General features: G+C 42.8%; 1 protein-coding gene across 6 annotated transcripts in view; it reads right to left on the reverse strand.

Annotated features, from left to right (window-relative positions):
- Positions 1-11,925: 11,925 nt before the first annotated feature.
- Positions 11,926-21,295, reverse strand: part of TESK2 (testis associated actin remodelling kinase 2) — a 108,422-nt gene continuing 99,052 nt past the window's right edge. For all 6 annotated transcript variants that reach the window (XM_053248073.1, XM_053248072.1, XM_053248071.1 and 3 more), the window contains 2 exons: positions 19,785-19,932; positions 11,926-16,240 (listed from right to left, as the gene is read on the reverse strand). In XM_053248073.1, the coding sequence (XP_053104048.1) occupies positions 15,231-16,240; positions 19,785-19,932 (1,158 nt within the window). In that variant the 3' untranslated portion in view covers positions 11,926-15,230. The remainder of the gene's footprint in view (positions 16,241-19,784; positions 19,933-21,295) is intronic.

Raw genomic sequence — 21,295 nt, forward strand, 5'->3', positions numbered from 1 at the left:
ATTCATACTTACCACAGCATTCAGCTGAAGAGGCTAACTCCATAAGTGTGATTGTGGGCTTGGGATGCCCCAGCCTCCTGATCATACATATGGCATTAGACTCTGCAGGCAAATGCTGTGGTACATGCCCAAGGCAGTACACGCCCTGTAAGCATGCACTGCATCATTCTACTTAATGCCTGAACAGGGACCATCCAGAAAAGTGAATATATCACTCTACAAATGAACAACACAATGATTTTAAGGTCAGAGTAAAATTATATACACTGGCAGAAATACACACACACACCCTAATTGTAAGGGTAATATTTTTCTAAGTGTCCTTATTGGCTGCCCCTTTCTGGTGCATATCAACTCCCTTAATTCTCCCTCTATTTCAAGCTAGAGTTATACTGCAGAGACTGTCAATTGTAAAATAAACTTGTGAATCATTTTTAAAACTGAGTGGGAGATAGTTACTTATCAATTATAACGCTATCAGGACCTAAGATTGGGACTGGGAGATTAGTGTCTGAAATATATAGATGTTTCAGCAAACAATGTGAACCTTTGGTTTTAAACCATTTATTTATTACACTGCCATCATCAAATTAAATCCGAATTTGGGTTTCTAACACTAACTTTGGTATTGCATCTGAGTGGTAATGTGGGGAGGAGTAAGCAGACACGGTTGCAACAGTTTTAACATTCTAAGCCAACGAAAATAACTGTATTCTTGTACAATAGCTTCAGTGGTTTCTTATTCACTACAATGTCTAGTCCAACGTGTAATGGTTTTTGAGACAAAGTAACCACCTTACAACTGGCAAGTCTGTATACCACCTCTTATATTTTGAACTTTTATTCAAACTCAGGTCCTTATATAAGACTGTGTCAGTACATCAACAAAGGCTTTACTTTCAAGTTACTGAGGTGACTGTTTAGAAATAACGAGCTTCTTTCGACTTTCAGCACTTTTACAGGAATACAAACTCCCTGGCTGTATATCCTCCTAGCACTTACATTTGATAGTCAAGCTTGCTTTACAGAGCAACCTACTCACCAACTTCCCAATTCCACCCTCAGTCCTGCCCTAGAGAATATAACCAGAGATCCTCTCTCTAGCCCTAACCGTCCCTATCTGCATCTGTCAATTAATGCCAACTGAATTTTATAGCCACCTGTTCACTCCATTCCAAAGCCCCTCCTTTTGGAAGTCTCTCCAGAGAAGGTTCTTAAGTTTACATTCCTCTTGATTGACAGTGTTTACTAGCCAATCACCACAAACATACTAACTCATTCTCAGTTCTTAAAAAGCTTAAGTCTCCTCAGTCTTTCCTTCAACTTCCTCAATTTTTGTTGTGTCTCTCAATTTTGAATAATTGCCATTTCCCATGAAGGTGGGCACCCGTCAAGATGCAGGCAAAAGAATAAAATGAGAAATAACCAGTATATTTCCAAATTGTTTGAAGATGTGCCTGATTCAAACAGAACCTTAAACTGGATTTTTAAAAATGCAAGGGAAGGTCTTGAGGGGACTAATCCTACTTTCCAGGAGCAGATGTTTAGTGTCTCTCTCTTGCAGATTGCCAGACAGGCATTGATTACACTTAGCAGCAGAATTAGGATATTCCTTTTTAGGACTTCACCATTACTTATGAACAGACTATTTTGCTATGTGTGTTTTCACAGTTTTTCTTCTTACTCAAAAGGCAACCTACACGCACTCACACTCCCCCAAACCTGCCTCATAGGATTGTGAGGATAAAGGTTTGGAGGAAGAACAGGATGTGTGTCATAATAAAATATCTTCTTTATATATAATTCTCTTAAACATACCTGTCACGAATCCCATGTGTGGCAGCTCTCGCGAGAGTTCGCAAGCAGCTGCCAGATAGGATAGCAGTGGTGGCGGGCCAGGCCTGCCAACAAGAAAGCGCCGTGTGTGTGTGTGTGTGTGTGTGTGTGTGTGTGTGTGTGTGTGTGTGTGTGTGTGTAAAAAAGTGGGGGGAGAAGAAGCAGACTATCCGGCCAGCCAATCAAAGTGTGTGTGGGGGGGGAGAAACCGGCCCGCCAGGTAGCCAGGAGGGTGGTGGTGGTGGTGGTGGTGAGAAGAGATATTTTTCTACATCTCTTCTATGAACTACATTTAGTATATGTCTATCCATTACAGAAGGAAAAGCCACCAATTCTATTTCAAACAGTGCAGCAGAATTTCATATTTTTTAGCATTTAAAAACAAGTCAGCATTTAATGGGCTTTTAAAATAGAGTTTCCTGTGATGGAGCAAGTGTACATAAATAAGACATTTAATGAGGAAGGGAGAAATGCTTAGTGTTCATGTTAGCGATTTATGAATCCACTTTCAATAAGTTGGGGTATTTTAGTCCATTTCAAGCTTATTAAAAAGACAATATATGAACTACTGTTACACACAGAGCTAAATAAAATATTTATTATAAGGAGAAACATATTGTGAAATAACCATTTCCTCATATATTTTGCTATTTAAGAAAACATTAATATATTTTGCATTATGAGAACTTTGTTGCTAAAGAAGCAGCATGCAGTATAAATATTCTTAATATAAACCCAACAGCACATGCTAAACCAAAAGGCAGAACCAACAACAGATCTATTTTGTTAGAGCATTCCCCCCACCCTTATTCTTTTAAAGACATTAAAAACCTTTATTGACTAATTTCCTCACAAGAAGGTATATTGTTGGGCTGTGGGGAGGATTTCTGTTACACATTTGTGATGGAGGGAGATTCAAACCAGGGAAGGAAGTGGGAGGAGAAAAAACACATTTTTGGAAGGGCGGTATAGAAATCGAATTATTATTATTATTATTATTATTATTATTATTATTATTATTATTATTATTATTATTTAATGAAGGGCAACAATAAAACAGATATAAAACAGATATGGGATGAGGAATGGGTTTTTTGTTTTACTGTGCTTGAGAGATGAAGTTCACAATACAAATAGTAAATTGGAATATAAAAATACAAATCTAATTGAAAGTTTTAAAAATGCCCACAATAAGACCATAGAGCAGCAGCAACAAAAACAACACTCATAAAGGCCTGGGTAAAAAGCCAATATTTCACTTGCTTTCTATAAACTTTGATGGAGACTGAGGAGCAGAAGCAGATGCCCACTGGGAGAGCATTCCAAAGCCCTGGGGCAATAACCGAGAAGGCCCTGTCCGCATGCATGACAGCTGAGCCTTCCTCACTGTCAGCACACAGAACAGAGCTCCCTCTGATGACCTTGTCAAGCGGGCAGAAACCCTTGGAAGCAGGTAGTCTCTGAGAGATATCTAGGACCCAAACTGTTAAGGGCTTTAAAGGTCAAAACAAGCACCTTGAATTGGACGCGGAAACAAACTGGCACCCATTCTTTCAAAATAGGTGTAATATGCTCCCAGTGGGCAGCTCCAGATAAAATTCTAGCTGCAGCATTTTAGACTAGCTGCAGTTTCTGAATATTCTTCAAGGGCAGCCCCATGTAGAGCATGTTACAGTAATCTCACCGTGATGTGACTAAGGCATGGGTAACTGGCCAGATCTGTCTTCTCGAGAAAGGGATGCAGCTGGTACACTAGCCAAAGCTGTGCAAAGTCTCCCCTGGCCACCTCCTCCACCTGAGCATCCAAAAACAGAGCTGGGTCTAGCAATACCCCCAAGCTGCACGCTTGTTATTTCATGGGGTGTGCAACCCCATCCAGAACTGGTCAAATCTCCTCATTCCAACTGGCTCTCTGACTAACCAATAACACCTCTGTCTTGCAAGGATTCAATCTCTGTTTATTAGCCCAAATCCAGCCCATCACTGCCTCCCTAGGATCAGGTGACAAAGAGAGCTAGAGCTGAGTGTCATTTGCATATTGCTAACAATTCAGTCCAAGTCCCTGGGTTATCTCTCCCAGCGGTTTCATGTAGATGTTAAGCAACATGGGGAACAAAACCAAATCCTGCGGGACCCCACAGGCCAATGGCCAAGGAGCCAACCAGTAGTCCCCCAGCACCACCTTCTGGACCTTCCCTACCAATTAAGAACCGAAGCCATTCCAAAGCAGTACCTCCAGTCCCTATACCCTAGAGGCAGCCTAGAAGAACACCATCAATAGTATCAAACACCACTGAGAGGTCCAGCAGAACCAACATGGACACACTTCCCTTGTCAAGCTCCTGGCATATATCATGCACTAGAGTGACCAAGGCAGTTTCAGTCCCAAACCCAGGGCAGAAGCCAGTTTAAACATTGTCCAGATAATCTGTTTCATCCAAGATCCTCCGCAACTGGGACACCACCACAGGTATCACTTTGCCCAAAAAGGGAAGGTTAGAGACAGGTCTATAGTTGTCCAGATTGAAGGGATCAAAGGAGAGCTTTTTTAAAATAATGGTGTTACTATCGCCTCCACGAGGCATGATGGTAACTTACCCTCCCTTAATGAAGCATTGATTATACCTTCCAACCAGCTGCCTGCACCTTCCCTGGTAGATTTTATTAGCCATGAAGGGCAAAGGTCAAGAACACACAATGTTGCCCACACACTGCCCAGGATCTTGTCCACATCCTCAGGCTGCATTAACTGGAAATAATCCAACACAATAGGACCAGATGGTACCTGAGGCACATCTGCCAGAGCTGCCAAAACTCTGGAATCCAAATCAGCATGGATGTGAGCAACTTTATCTGCAAACTGATAACAATGGGCTGTAGATGGTTCCTCTCCCATTACCTGGGGGCGGGCGATGATGTGTGGAGCGATACCTTTGCTTCACAGAACAGCTCTGCTGGTCTGCACTGAGCAGATGCAATGGAGGCGGAAGAAAAAATTGTTTTCTCTGCCACCATTGCTATGTAGTCCCTGAGCTGGGTCTCACGATCCGTGAGAACCGGTTCTGCAGGGTGAGCGGGGAGAGCGGGCTAAGCCCGCTCTCTCCGCTCATGAGCAGAGAGGGACCCCTGGGCGGCCAGATCGGCTGCCCACACGATTGCCGGCTCCGTGATGGAGCCGGCGGGGGCTGGGGAGCTCAGGGGCTGCGCGGTCCCTGCAAGCACGCAGGGCATACTGGGGAGACCTCTGAGCCAGGAGACTGCTTTTAAGCCTCCCGGCCGGGGATCTACTCATGAATAGGCATGGCGCGAAGCCGCACCACGGCTACTCATGATTCTAAAAACCAGGTTTGCGGAGCGCTTGCTCCGCAAACCTGGTTTTTTACCAGGGGTTCCTGAGCGGGTTACCCTCTCTGGAACCACCGGGCTCATAGCCGAGCCTGGTGGTTCTCAGGTATAGCAAAAATCGGGCTAGACTCTCCCTAGCCCAATTTTTGCTAATCGTGTGAATGGCCCCCCTAAGTCATGTTAAGGTTTTCATTTATATTATTGTAAACTGCCCAGAGAAAGAAGTTTGGGGCAGTGTACAAATATGATAAACAAATATTAAACAAATAAAATGGGTTCTAGCCTGTGTTTGGTTGGATTAATCACAACTCTTCTTCCAGCCTCATTCCGGCTGTCATCTGAGTTGTTTAATTGCCCTAAGCTCCAAGGAGAGGAACCAGCTCCACCAAGCCAGCGAGGGCATTTTGGAATGACTGTTAATAGCCCAGGCTGCATCATGTTCAAGAGATTCACCAGGGCCTCGACAGATCCACCAGCTCTGGACACTGGAAACTCCTCGAGAGCGCTCTGGAAACCAAGCATATCAATAAGCCTTGGGGGGGTGAACCATTCTAATTGGTCCACTACCCATGCAGAGAGTAGATGGAGTGGTCAAACTAAAACCCACAAGATGATGATCTGTCCATGACAGGAGTTCTCAAACTCCCCCACCTCCAGATAATTTATTCCCTGGTCAGCAAAAACCAGATCCAGAGTATGTCCTGCCATGTGGGTAGGGCCCAATACCAATTGAGATAGGCCAATGGTTGCCATGAAACCCTGAGCCACTCCTACAAGGCAGGGCGGGGGGGCTTCAGCTTGGAAACAAGAAAATAAGTTTCGGGAACCCAAAGCGACCTCCAAGACTACCCCTGCCAGCTCAGATAGGGAGACTGAAGTGCAGTGGGGTGGTTAATACACCAACATAATCTTCAGCCTATCTCAGAGGTCCACCCTCAAGGACAAACACTCAAATTCTGAGATTGCCTAACTGGGCACCTGGAGAGGGGAGAGGTCACATGAATGATGACTGTGATGCCTCCTCCCTGGCCCTCAAGGCAGGGCTGCTTCAGAATCAGAAAACCTGAAGGACAGAGTTGAGAGACCAACCCCCACTAAGCTCATTCAACTAGGTCTCTATTACATACACCAGATAAGCATGCTCATCCACAATCAAATCATGGATGAGGGATATTTTACCATTTACTGACCTAGCATTCAGCAGCAGCACCCTAATCCTTGAGAGAGTATCCCTAGAGCTCCCTGGGGCTGCAGGATTGGGAGAAGAACTAGAAAAAGGAACAGACTTCAGTTATCTGCAACTTTAAGACAAATCTCCACCAGCAACTTGGTGGCACAGCTCCAAATAGGCAATACAGAGGAGGTGCTGCTGTGACCCTCCAACTCCTCCATGCCTCTCCAGCTGGCCACCACCACCAAGGCAGATGATAAACAATGTCCCTGAGTCAATGACTCTTGATGCTGTGTTGAACTCTTTGCTGAAAGCAAGTGATGTTCCATTTGTTCTTTCTGTTTCCGAGGCCCCAGTCTGCTTACCTCAAAGCTGAGATCCGAAAGGACGAGAATCCTTGTGCTCTCACCTCAGGCGCAGACTGTTCTTATGCAGCAGTCACCTGGAGTGGGTGGAGCAGAAGCAAACATCCAGGGCCCTGACCCACATAACTCTCTTCCCTTCTGACCGAGAGCTCACTGAAATCAATTGCATGTGTAGTAGCAAAAGCAAAACAGGCAAATTCCATGCTACAGCTTATTAGGAAAGGGACTGAAAATAAGGTGACCAGCACTGTGAGACCTTTATATAGATCTCTGAAACAACATTATTGGGATATTTAAAAGTCAGAATTAGCTGTGTTAGGCTTTTAGTTCGAGCCACACCATCTTCAAAAGCATATCAGAAGAGATACCTGTAGTGATCAGCCACCCCTCCCCCTAAAGAGTTAACAGGGAGTTAACCCTTGTCTTGATTGACACCCTGGTAAACTCCAGGGCAGCCAATCAGTACACCAGGTGCGTGGGACCTAGAGAATGGTTGCGGGGTATTCTGGGAACAAGGGGAGGTCTTTGTTAGAAGAGAGGATGACACATGGGGACACAAGTCACACCTCACATGCTACACCACAAGGGAGCTGACGGACTGAGCAGGTCAGCCCCAGATGTTTTAAGTGTGGAGAAGTGGGACACTTCAAGATGGACTGCCCCAAGGCTAAAGCCCTAATGAACATAGTTCATGATAGGAGCCCAGAGGTGGTGGCTGCCCATAAGGGGGCATGTCTTTGTTTTGATGTGGAGGCTATTCTACCCAAGAGGCAAGAGAGTATTTGGGTAAAATGGACAAGTCACGGCATGGAGGAACACTGGTGTCACGTTCTCAGCTACACACCCCTCGCTTGTCAAGGCCCAGCAGCTTGCCCAGGCCTCACGGATGCAGGCTATCTTTGCCAAAGGCCAGGCAGAAATGCGCCTGGTGAAGCTCCCTGTCTGGTGAGCCGGCTGGAAAGGAGTATGGGAGTTTGCAGTGATGGGAGAGCATCCTTGTGCCAAGCTGATCAGATAAGATTTCGCCGACCACGTTTGGGAGAGACTCCATCCAGGAGAGGAGCAAGAGAGACCGATCCAAGGTCCCAGCCAGCAACACCTTGTCAGAAGGGAGGCGCATCTGCAGATGGCACAGTTGGTAGGGAGAGACCAGACTCCTGCCCGAGCGCTTAGAGGTCCAGCAGAGAAGTCCAGCTACACCCAGGAACAGAGGCTAATGTCCCCATCCCAGAGCACCTACATCAGGCAAGTGACCTGGAGGGAGGCACTGCAGAGAAGGTGGAGCTGGCAGAGATGTCAGCAGCAGCTATCAGTAGCAAGGCTGAGGAGTTCTGGAAAGAGCAGGAAGCAGACCCAAGTTTGGCGCAACTGCGGGAAGTGGTGAGCCCCAACTCACTACCTCTCAGCGAAATGCTGAGCTCCCAGATCGTCATCCAGAATGGGTTGCTGTACCGTGAGTATATCCCTAAAACTCACAGGGAGGGGTGAAAATCCCAGAGACAACTCATAGTGCCTAAGAGACACCACATGCCCACCCAAAGGGACACATGGGGGTGGGGAAAACCAAGAACAGAGTAAGGAAAAACCTTTACTGGTCTGGATTTGGCCAGGATGTGACTGAATATATTAAGTCATGTGAGGTTTGCCAGAAGGTGGTGAAGGGCCGGGACAAAGGGCAGTCACCTCTACAATCCTGGTCTGGCCTATGTACCCCATTTTGTAGAGCGGCAATAGATATCCTGGGACCTATCCAACCCAAGACTCCTAGGGGAAAACAATACATACTGACTCTAGTGGACTGTGCCACTAGGTGGCCAGAGGTGATTGCCCTGAGCCGGAAAGATGCAAAGACTAAGTCAGGCCCTCTTGGACACTTTTGCCAGGATTGGTTGTTGGCCAGGGGAAGTCCTAGCACCGGAATACCAATGGCATGGAGCATCTTGCCCAGTGTCTAGCCAGCACCTGACAGGTGCATCAGTGGGAGAGGCCCAAGAGACTTCGGGGGCCATGATCTAGAAGTTCATTAAGGAACATTCCAAGGACTGGGACCTGGGGCTGCCACAGCTGTTGGATGCCTACAGAGCTGTGCAGCACCCAAGCCTAGGATATCCTTCCTTTGAGCTAGTCCATTGGAGAAATGTCAGAGGGACTTTGGGACAGATGCGATGTCAGTGGGAGAGGAAGGAAATCTCCCAGGGAGAAAGTGTATTTAACTTTGGGGACAAGCCCCAAAACACACTGAAAGAGACCCTGTCGCTTCTGCAGCAAAATCTGTGGGAGGCCCAAACAGAGCAGGGAGCATGTATTTGATCCAGGAGAATGGATGTCGGTTCTAAACCTGATGTGGGGGGAGGGAGTGTCAAACTGCTTTAGAGGTGTCAAAAGCAGCCCTCAGTAAAAACCTCATCCTCCAAGCCCCAGACATTAAAAGAACTGTCACTCTGCCCACTGATGCTTCTGAGAGGGGCAGAGAGGCAGATATGATGCTACTGGGTCCAAACCAGGCCCCTCATAGAGGCATGGTCCTTAACCAGAAGCGGTCAGTACCGGGGGCTCATTACAAGAAGAAGATGATCGTGGCAGGTGCCTTGTCACAGGGACACTTTGAAGTCTCCACTGGAACTTAAGGACCCTTGGGGTGGGTGGAGGCAACAGGACAAGAGATTATTATTTTGACATTTCCAGGTTCTCTCTCTCAGTGTTAGTGATAACTAGGCATAGCTGTGTGTCATCAAACTTCTCCTTCTCTCTCCTCCCCCATTTGTTATCTATTACCCAGGTGTTTAATTAGATTGGGGGAAAGTCTTGGATGTAAGTGTGGATTTTAAACAGTGGGATATAGAACACTGAAGCTGATGTGTATACGTCAAAACGTCTGTACTTTGTTGCAATTCTCTCTTTTAATGTTTTAATTATGTTGCTTTTTAGATTGTGAGCCCTTTGGAGACTGGGTTCCATCTTATTTATTTATTATTGCTCTATGTAAACTGCCCTGAGCCATTATTGGAAGGGCGGTATAGGAATCAAATAAAACAACAACAATAATAATAATAATTCACACAATAAAAAGGGTTTGGAGATGTTATTTTGATATGTTATTGTTTATTACTTTTTGTATGTATAGGTAGTTAAGTTAGGAAATTAAGCTTTGTGTTCCCACCACTTTTGAGACAGGAGCTATCAACTCCCGTTTCAATTTAAGGAGGGGGGTGTAGTGATCAGCCACCCTTCCTCCTAAAGAGTTAACAGGCAGTGAACTCTTGTCTTGACTGATACGCTGCTGAACTCCAGGGCTGCCAATCAGTACACTAGGTGGGTGAGATCTAGAGAGTGGTTGCGGGGTATTTTGGGAACAAGAAGGGAAGGTCTGTGTTAGAAGAGAGGACGACACATGTGGCCATGGAGGATGGCTGCAGGAGGATGACTGCAGCTCTTGGAAGGTTCAACTACAGGGGCTTGAATCTCAAACAGCGTTTGCTGAGTTCAAGGAAAAAGGAAGCCTGGGTTTTGGCTTTGGGAAGTTTAGTCAGACTTCACATTAGAATTTCTGTTTCTTTGAGGTTTGCTTTGTATATCCCCAATACTGTTCTAGCATTGATTACCTGCAATGTAATTAAAATAAGAAACACTAGCCTACGCCCATTCTACCTAGGGCATTGCAAAAGACTCTATAAACATGTAAACGTGTATTGAAACAACATATTTTCGTAATCCTACTAAGATTCTTAGCTGTATCCAAGAAAGCTAGAAAGCCTCAGACAGAAGCAGTCTGCAGTAATTGAATAAAACTCTTTTGAAGACTTCTTTTACAAGCCTCTCAGAGTTCGTTTTTAACTCAGGAAAAAGTGGGTGCTGAAGGGGGATTTTCTCTGCTGCAAGCACGTCCTCAGACATTCAGCAGCTATCAGTTTTCTCATCCCATATAAGCTTACATGTGGAAGGTTTCTGGTATTTTTCCAATAGCAAAATAGGAGTTTTCCCTGGGATTCCACCCCAAAGCCCAGGGAGGTTCAAGCTCTGTAGAGAAAATGAGTGGTGGTGGCAGCAGCATTTTTAATCTACCAATAATACAGAATAATTTTAGGAGAAGCCTAGCCAAGCAACTCAGCAGGGATAATTCAGCATTTATTTCCCTCACATGAGCTTGCTTTGGGGAAAAAGGCTTTAATCTGTTACAATACCAAAGAGGGAAACCATTCTTCTCTCAAACAATAAAATTGATTAACAGTTAATTGACTCAGGACAGACAGAAATAGAGGTGTGCACAAGTCAATTTTTGTGATTTGATTCAACCTCAAATTGAATCTCAAAAGCTCAAATCAATTAATTGAAAACAGCTGGCTTGGCTGGCTGCCTCGACAAATCAACCTCGAAATACTTGAATCAATTAGTGATCTGAGCACCATTTTGAGGCCTGTTTTTCCAGGGACAGCTGGTCTACCAAATGGGAGGCCAGCCCTCCATTCCCAACTCAGTGTATCAGTTCACCTCAGAGGACTGGTCTACACAAGGTGGGCTGACAGGCCAAGTCTGGAGTGGAGGGCTTGTCTACCCACTGACTCCAGTTGGGAGGCCCTGGAAAAATGGCGATGGAATCAACTGAATCGATTTGGGGGTGATTCTCCTCAAGCCCGAATCAGGCCATCTATTTTGATGACAAATTGATTCAAGGTTAAATCCCTGAATCACCCCTGATTTGACCCAAATCGATTGGAGATAAAATCAAATTGCACATTCCAAGACAGAAATACTTAAGATAATGTGTGCACACACTGGTGTATATTACTACTACAATCCACTGTAATCTGCCTTGAGAACTATTCAGTCAGCTCTTGTCCCTAACAAGAAAACTTGTTCCATTAATTTCAATGGGAGTACTTATGACTAACATTTGAGGGGGGGGGAGAGTGAGTGTATATATACATGTACATGTTCAAACACACATATTCTCACTGACACACACATATTCTCTGTGGGGATTCCTGATTTGAAAGTTTGGGATTACACATGTTTTAAAAGATTGGGAACACCTCTTTTAAAGTGTTTGTATATGACAGATGCAGATTGAAAGATATGGGAAAAATTTGGAAACAGTGAAATTGTTGCCTGCCTGAAGGATACCCATTTGCAAAGGGTATCTTTCCAGGAACTACTCAGAACTGTATATTACATGCCTCCCTCCTCAGCTTTATTTTTTCAACCACAAAAGACAATTAATTTGTTTTTATTTTGAAAGCAAATAGGGGAACATTTACAAAAACTGACAAAGAAAAAATATGAACATGTTTAAACTACGTTTATCTTTGGTTACTTATTGCATTTCCAGTACAACATACTGCTGCTGTAGGCCAAAAATAGAATCAAGACAGGATAAATCAACATAAAACCAAGATTTGCTTTCTTTACACATTAATAAATATCTGCAGTATTAGAAAAAAGTTGTTTTTGCAAAGATTCTTTTCTGGCAGTGTTAAATTATGACAGGCTACAGACTTTTTCCTAAGCTTTAGTGACAAAGTTTAGCTATTTACAGACTACAAATATTAAGACATAAAATTCCTTCATAAATATGAAAATAGATCTTGTAAAGATCTTTATACCTTCATCAAATATTTGGCTGCCCCCAAAGATTATTTTTGCATAGAAATGTAGTGACATGCAGTATAAACAGCAGCATTAAGTGCAAAGAGGAATTTTTCAAGTGTCTGTAGTTAAACTGGCAAGCAATACCAGTGTTGGACAAAATACAGCAACCAAGAATAAACCTACTGTACCCCTGTCTTCTGCTGGGGCAGCAATTTGTTACACACATTTCATCACACTGTCTTCTTTCACCAATCAGCCACAAGCATAGCTTCTAATATGTTTAATAAATGTAATAAGAAAGTTTGAGTGAATTAAAAACAGACTGGAGATCTTAGAAATGTCTGCAGGTAGCTTATAAAAAGTAAGATGCATCTTTGTCAGCAAATAAAAAAACATGATAAAAGCCAAACAATTCCACTATTGTGTTTGTACAAAGCACTGTATTTGTCTGGCCATATTCTGCATCAAGTAGAGCTCATGGCCAGCAGCTGTTCTGCAGTACTGGCTTTTATACTGCACAGTGCATACCCAGGGGGATGTGGGACAAGGGACTCTTCACATGTTGCACAAGGGGGCATTACGCCTTTAACCACACCATGACAAAGGAATTGGCTTTCACCTGAGCTCCTTCGAAAGCCAACTACTTTTCATTACAATGTGGCCTGGGAAGATTACATACTTTGAGTCAGGATAGGGGACAAGTCTTGCAACAGCATTGTGCTAAAATGCAGAGCAGCCATATAAACACTCCCCCAAAATACTACCATTTCTGGTAGAATGCTTGCAGAAATACTCCGTGAAGGCAGGCAAGCACACAAAGGAGAAAAGAAGATGAGAGCAAAGGCCAGTTTTTCAAGAGTGTGACACTAGAGCCAAGAACACACTTTCATAAAACAGTGAGACCACAGGTAAAACACCCAATATCTGCAGGGCTATAGAAGTCCACCCAGCAAACCATAGGCTACAGCTTGCAATAAAGGCAGAGATTACTTCTGTGACTTCTGAGGCAGAAACAAGTGCCTCACCATCCTTGCACCGATCCAGAAAGAACTGTTTGGCTTACAAGACAAAATGATACCAAATCCAAAGTGTGCATCAGTCACTTACTTAGTGGTTACCTGGTAATTTAAATACATTTGCTGGCTTGGCTGTTTTCCATCCACTAAAAGATAGATGCATTTGAATAGCAGCTTTGAGAATTCTCTTTCTCCCATCCTGTAAGAGAGATCATTTTAAGAGAGCCGACTGCTATGGGGATATTATTGGTTTCAGAGTCAATGTCTCTGGAAGTAACTTGAGGGTGTCAAAAGCTCCTACATCCCAAAGATTAACTCTGTGTTTGTGAGGTGGACAGAAGAGGAAGAGGAAATTTACATCCCTCTGGAGGCAGCACTGCTTTTTATTCCCTCCCCATAGGGGAGTTCTCACCAGCCTGTAGTGTATGTGCGTGCGTGCGTGCGTGTGTGTGTGTGTGTGTGTTGCCTTGTCTCACTTCATCTCACCTCAGATTCCCCCTTATACAGTCCATACTAACCCTCCTCTGAGCATTCAGTGCTAGACTGGATGTTCAGACAGCAGAGAGGTTAAAATGGATTGTATATGCCACTTCTGCAGCCAGAATCTAACAAGCATATCCTTTCTGTTTCTACTAAGGGAAATCCTTGGTGAGGCTGTTATAGAAGTTACATAAAATGTAAAACGTAGACCAAGTTTCCATATGCACACACTTCTGCTGTATGATACCTGCATCTTGCCTTTGCCTCGCACATAAACAAGTGTGCTCCGAGTATGACTGACTCACATGGACAGGTTGAATGAAGAGATGCACACAGAGCTGGATTTTAAGAGTTTTTCCAGGGAAAAGGCTAGCTTACTCCGACATCTCCCATGTCAAACTTTTGAATGGTCATATGCATAATTCCTTCATCATAGAAAGGAAGGGAAGGGAATACAAATAGTTGCACACATCCAGCTGTTCATTCTCTTTGTATAGAAAATTCAAATGTACTGAACAGGCATTAGTTGTACAGCAACTACTATTGCTGCATGGGTGTGGGGGACATTACCTGAAGGAAAATACTATGGACCTCTCTCAGTCAGGGCTTCAAGTGGGACCAAAGCAAGTATTAACTCAGACCAACATGCTGAGTGAGAAGCCAGGAAATAGAGTGGGGTTTAACCTCTTGCAAATAAACTGCAGCAGCTGAAAGCAGCCAGCAGAAGGAGCACTTTCCCTAAGTGGACAAGGAATGTCCAAAGTAGGAATTAGAGCTATTCACTTCCAGTATTTGAAACTGGATTGGAAGAGGTAGGAAGCTTAGCTATTGCAGCCAAGTCTGACCTTGATCTAGGGATACAAGGAAACTTTGGGTTTCAAGCCAGCATTCTGAACCTGTCATTGCATTAGAGGAAGAAACTATCTTCCTCCTGTCCATCTGGGGTGTCAGAGTACTGTCAATTTCAAGTCTCCAAACAAGAAGCCATTTATACTTGCTCAGCCATTGCTAGTGAAAAAGTAAAAGTTACAAAAGCTTAAAAGGAGGAGCTGCTGCCAAGCTTGGAAAAACTCCTTCAGTGGGACCCAAATTAAAGATATGTGCACCCAACACATGCAGAAACACAGACCCCAGAACAATGGCTTCTAAGCACAAGCAGGCACAGGATCCCATAGTCTTTTTTAGGAAGTATGGGCTAGGATCCCATGGAGATGTGGCTCACTACCTATGTCTGCAGTAGCTGCCTCCTAAGGTAAGCCAAGTGTGAATCTCTCACACCCTCCTGCACGCATGCAAAGTCTCCTCAAACAAATTTTGGAACCTCCAAATAGACTGGTCTAGTTGCTACATTTTGCTAGAGCATTTTGATACAGGAAGTTAAAATGTACAAAGCTGGGAGGAGTTTGTTGCCTTGGCATCATGGCTGAACTTTTAGATGTCACATTTTGACTGCTCGTTTACTGATGCTGGTGTATTTGAAGATGGCAGAAAAACAAGGTCTGAGGTGTCACTATCCACAGCTTCAAATAAAGAGGCATCTTTTCCTGGTTGTGAAGAAGGTTTAACACTGAACAACAGTTTGGAAGCCTCCAGTCTGGTAGAAGGCATGTTCCTTTGCGTTTCATCTTCTACCTCCATGTCTTCAGAGGTGCAGCTCATGAACACCTCTGAGGATCCCTCTTCTAAATCGACTAAATTCTGTACCAAGATTCCCTCCACATCTTCAGAGTCCTGCAGAGCTTCCCCCTCTGGCTTTCTGAATTCTGGCTCCTCAGCTGTGTTTTTTACAGGACATAACCCATTTTCATCTTGGGGTTCCAGTCCATCAGAACAATCCATCTCTTCTTCTTGCAGAGGAGGAGATCCTTGCCTATGATGTTTAGCTTGAAAAGGAGGAATCTCAGACACACCGTACTTACCACTGCTCAGTAGCTTCTGCCGCACCTCAGCTCCTAATTGACTGGGATCACACCTGCCAATGGTTGAAGAGAGATCCCCAAATGTGCTATAATCTTTATGCACAAATTCAGGAGAGACTGGAAGTGATCTGCTCCGTCTCCCAGGAAAGAATGATGTTTCCTGCCCATCAGTGCTATATGTCTGTCTGAAAAGGGGCTGGCTCATCTTCAGACACCCCTCTGCCTCTGGGGAGTGCAAGTCAAATACAAGTGATATCACAGATTTGCTTGGCATGTCAAAGAATTTGATCTTCCCCCCTTTCAAGTCTTCTCTAGAATTGAAAGGGTTCACTTTGCGGTTTGACCCTTTGCTTGGTGTGTAGTAGGGGTCCTGAACATTTATCTTGTGGCAAGGCTTACGGGAGAAGATGTCTGACTGACTGCGTGATAACCAGATGTTTCGCCGTGGACGGGGTGACTTGGGTGGAATCTTGTCATCCAATGAACTTAGCCTCTTGACTCCTTGTCCTCTCTCTAGTAATCCTAAAAAGGGAGAGGAAATGAAAAAAAAAATCAACTTTATAGCCAAGGATGATACATATTAGCAACTGGGCTGAAATCATACAAGTACAGAGAAAGACCACCAGTGTACATGTGACATTCTTATAGTAGGTCCTCCACAAACACTCACTTGAGATATGTACAAGCTCTCCCATGGAACCCCTATCAGAAGAGGTGCCTCTTTAGCCCCAAATAAAGTGTTGCTCAGAATATATAGAAAATAGAGATCTAGTACTCTAAAGTACCAATAAATAATGCAGACTTCCAAATACTGATTGACATGGCCTTTAATTCCTGATGCCCCCTTACATTCTAAGAAAGAATGTTTTTTCTGTCTTGAGTTGCACTCTGCTTAATATATTAAAGGGGAATGCAGTTAATTACACAATGTCTGTCCTCACTGTTTTCTACGAGTCTCTTATCCACCTACTGCATGGAGGTGAGTATATGAAGTTCAAATTTTTAGTTTCTTTTTTTGGCCTTGTGAACTAGCACATGATTCCCAAGAGCAGGAGTTGGAGGAGGACACTCACCACTGAATAAGATTATAGTACAAAATCCATGCTATTAAGAGCAGATGCTTTCAACATGTGATGTTTCCCTAGAGCATAGTTCACCCCTATGCTGTGAAAGGTAAAGGCAAACAGTAATACTTCCCTTTGGAAGTGAAGGGGTTATATTCCACATCAACCTTGAAACAGCACATTGTCCAGTGCAGAAACTAGGAGACACAGCAGTTGCGCTTTGGGGGGAAATCTGTTAAATACATTTAAATAATGCATCACTAAAAACAGAGCAACTACCCATATTAAGGTCAGCCTAGCTGTACCTCTCTCTCAAAATTCAGAACAGAGTTTCTACTCCAGTTTCTCAACACACACTAGATGGCACTGTGATGCTTTGCAAGAAGTTACAATACAGTCCCAACAGGATGCCTGTTTAGGTTTGTTCTATTCTCTACATTTGAATACATTGTTCGATTCTCTACTTGTGTTTTGGGTGGTATAAAAATATGTTAAATAATAAATAAATTTATTCATATTTTAACTGTTTTGAGACCATTTTGCTGAAAAGTGGAGTAAGAATACTATTGTTAACAAGAACAACATGCAATTAAGCTTGCATCTAGAAACTTTGTGCATTAGCTCTAGATTTCACATTGATTTCACATTGTTTTCAGGACAGCTCTGCATATGGAAAGCTATTCACTGCAATTAATGAGGAAACCAGGGTTTGCCAGGAACCCCCAGATGTGCATTGGCACAGCTGTGGAATTTTCAATCTAGCTGACAACATCCATTATCCCTGCTGAACGAAAGTACTTTTCAACATAGCACTGAATCCTTGTTTATACTGTATGTGACAATGACAATGGCATATATCCTGACCTACACTATTCTCACAAACATAGCTCTGCTAGAATCCATTCTAACACACCAATTTTGCGGTTTAGTTTCTCTTTTTGAGCTGCAATGGTCTAAAATACTTCCAAGGAAATATTTTGCCACATTGTCCAGTTAAGGTCAGATCCCCCAAGACATGACGGAGAAGAGCTCAGTTCAGGTGGAGTTCCTGGAATCTGTTTCACAAGGGTACATACAACAGACATCAGAAGCCTTGGACACAAAGACTGGGCACCAATACTCCAAAGGTGTGAACACAGAAGACATTACTAACAAGCTAGTTTATACTTCTATATAATTTTTCTTCCCAAATGGAACTTGGGGACCAAAGCTTCTGGACTTTACTAGAGGAAAATGCACTAAGGGACTAATATATTAGGTTTAAATTGATCAAACAGAAAGATCAAACAGTTACCACTGAAATACAAAACAACAGAGCACGGTTTAGCAATGCCAAGCAACTAAATGTTTACAAGGGATGATCTCCATATCATACCTTCTCTTATAACCTATGCACCAATAATGGATGCCTCACAAATCTTATTAGCCTGTTCCAAAGAGACATACCCTATATTCCCACTAGATTTAACACACCAAGGGCTGGATAATTTCAGTCCACTGGTCAAGATGATCTTTAATGGCACTAAGGCTACAATCCAATGCACACCTACATGAGAGTAAGTCCACAGAACCTAGTAGGATTTACAACCTTATTCCATTCATAATGTCAAACCATCAGCATTTTCTTCCATTTTTCCAGAATGCTGCTCTAATATATTCCTTTGGTTAAGATTAACAGAGGAAATTGTTCAGAAAATATCCAAATTATCACACATTATTTTTTGTAATGTGGGATAAATTGTATAATTCAATCCTTCAGAATTCCTTCTTATCATCAATATATATCTAATCAAATTTGGAGTTTGGAAGTTTTTTAAGATTAGAAAAGTTATAGGTTTTCAGCATTTACTTTTTCTCCTACAGAGTTATACTGCTGTATGAAGAATGTCATAACATAATCCAAGAAAATAGTCGCCCAGTACTTACAAATACTTGCTTGTCCAATACTTACAAATAAGTTTTTAATTTGTAAGTAATGAGGAAAATACTATTAAGTTATTCTTCAAGAAAACTGTCAAACGGTGAGAATTTTATTAAACCCTGTGAAGTCTTAAAGCACTAGTAGTAGTATCTGAAATTAGTAACACAGAATGCAAGACTTTTAGGAGGCCATGGCAAGATATACCAATTGAAGAGGTATATGGATGGACTTACTTAGGAGACTGGAATAAAAAACCTTTCCCCCTCAAATAGTGTTTCCAGATAACATACATCTTAAAAACAATGTGCAATGTTATTTCAAGTTCCCCAGATCAAAATTTGGCTAAGTTTTTGGAATGGGTTTGAGATGTGCTAGTAAATATAATATATTAGTAAGCAATTCCCTCATATTTGTTTGGTCATAAAAATTAATAGCAAAATTCTGACAAAAGTCTGACCTAAGGACAAGAAGCTTAACAAAATTATTTATACTCAAGTACTTCTGTTGGCTAATTTGATCAAACAGAGAAAGCAGATAGAAAGATATTGAAATGTCTGGTAATTCCCATTTAGAATGTTTTAAAGAAGATTGGAAACCATTCTTCTTGTATCTAAAGAACTATTTTCCTACTATTGATTTTACAACAGGGTTTGAAATTTAGTAATAATTGCAGGTGGGGTAGATTAAAATCGTGTTTGTAAGGTTTAAATTTATGTTTTGAATTATTATCATAGCAAGGGTTAATTCTATAGTTGATAATTCACGAGGAGGTGTGAGCGGGAAGTCCATATTTGTTTATTTGTTGTGAATGTTAATGTTATTATTGTTAAAATTAATAAAAATTTAATTTAAAAAAGAAAAAGAAATGTCTGGTAATTCTTCAATGCCCACAAGAAATGTAAGAAATGTATTAGATAATTATACTTAAATTGGTTTGTCATAACAAAAATATATCACAAGCCAACAAAATCAGATTTCAGGTTTCATATTCTCCTTCAAAAGTTTGGTGAAAGTAGTCTTTGTTGAAAATTCTTTTCATGGTCACCAGAAGAGGCTTGTGCCCATTCCCCCCAATCTCTACCTTTGGAAACAGAGATGGGTTTTCTCTCTGTACTGTCCAGATTTAAGAGCTTTCTTTCTCTTTCAGCCTCTTCATTTTTCAAAAGGCTTAGTATCTCCTCCAGTGTCTTAACAGTGTCAGCAAATGAAGGGCGTAGCTTGGGGTCCATCTATGAACACAAGTGACACAAGGTTCAGTGATTACAAATAAAACCACATACACCTATGCTGGGAAAAAACTTACATTCTTGGTAGCTCACAGATCATGCCACACAGGCACCTCTTACCATCTTTTGCATATTTTTAGCTAAAGAGATATTTCTGGAGCTTGTGCAAGAAACTACTTTGATGGTTCATGATGACAAAATCATATGCTTACTACAGTGTGGAGAAGAGGAATTGCTCAAGTATGCTATTATAGTTTGTTTTTTACAGTCCTACTTTTTATACATAGCCACTCATCAGACAGTGATACAAAACAGCAGACTGTGTACCCAGGGCATACATCTAGAACAGAGCATGGTCAAAAAGCATTCAATACAGTCACCTTGCTGAAGCTAAGTAGGTCTTGGGGTGGTCAGTGCCTAGATGGGAGACTCAAGTACACCACCTGAGTATACATGCTATAGCTTAGTAGTACAGCATCTGCTTTGCATGCAGAAGGTCCCAAGTTCAATCCCTGGCATCTCTAGGTAGGGCTGGGAAAGATTCATGCCTGAAACCTTGAAGCAGCCGCTGCCAGTCAGTGTCAACAATACTGAGCTAGATGGTCCAGTAGTCTGACTTGGTCTAAGACAGCTTCCTATGTTCTTAACAAAATTTATGTTAAGTCAGTACAAATTGACTTTCAGGGAATTTTGGAATATTGCAATGGTTGTCCAAATGCTCCATCTGTTGCTTAGTTTTGACTTGCCACACCCTACCAAAAATAGAATGGACCAGGAGATGGTACAAATCTGAACACAACATGGAAAAGTTCAAAATATTACTTCAGCAAGCCCATAGAATGATGTTGACCTCATGGTATGAAAAATAATTGTGTAAGTCAGCCCTCAGAGATCTAAAGACATTATGAGTTAGCATCAGAACAGGTGGAAGAACCCCCTTCCTATAGTTTGTGTACATAAGAACAGCCCTGCTGGATCAGGCACAAGGCCCATCTAGTCTGGCATCCTGTTTCACACAGGGGCCCACCAGATGCCTCTAGGGAGCCCACAGGCAAGAGGTATGTGCATGCCCTCTCTCCTGCTGTTTCTCCCCTGCAACTGGTATTGAGAGGCACTGTGCCTCTGAGGCTGGAGATGGCCCACAGCCATCAGACTAGTAGCCATTGATAGACCTGTCCTCCATGAATCTGTCTAAACCCCTTTTAAAGCCATCACCACATCCTTTGGCAAAGAATTCCATAGATTAATTATGTGCTGTGTGAAAAAGTACTTTCGCTTATCGGTCCTAAATTCCCCTCTCTGACACTAGAAGCAGGGGTCACCCCAACCTTCAGTTTCATGGGGTGACCCCTGCTTCTAGTGTCAG

Source organism: Hemicordylus capensis, chromosome 4, assembly GCF_027244095.1.
Source record: "Hemicordylus capensis ecotype Gifberg chromosome 4, rHemCap1.1.pri, whole genome shotgun sequence".
In the NCBI taxonomy this organism is placed as follows: Eukaryota; Metazoa; Chordata; class Lepidosauria; order Squamata; family Cordylidae; genus Hemicordylus; species Hemicordylus capensis.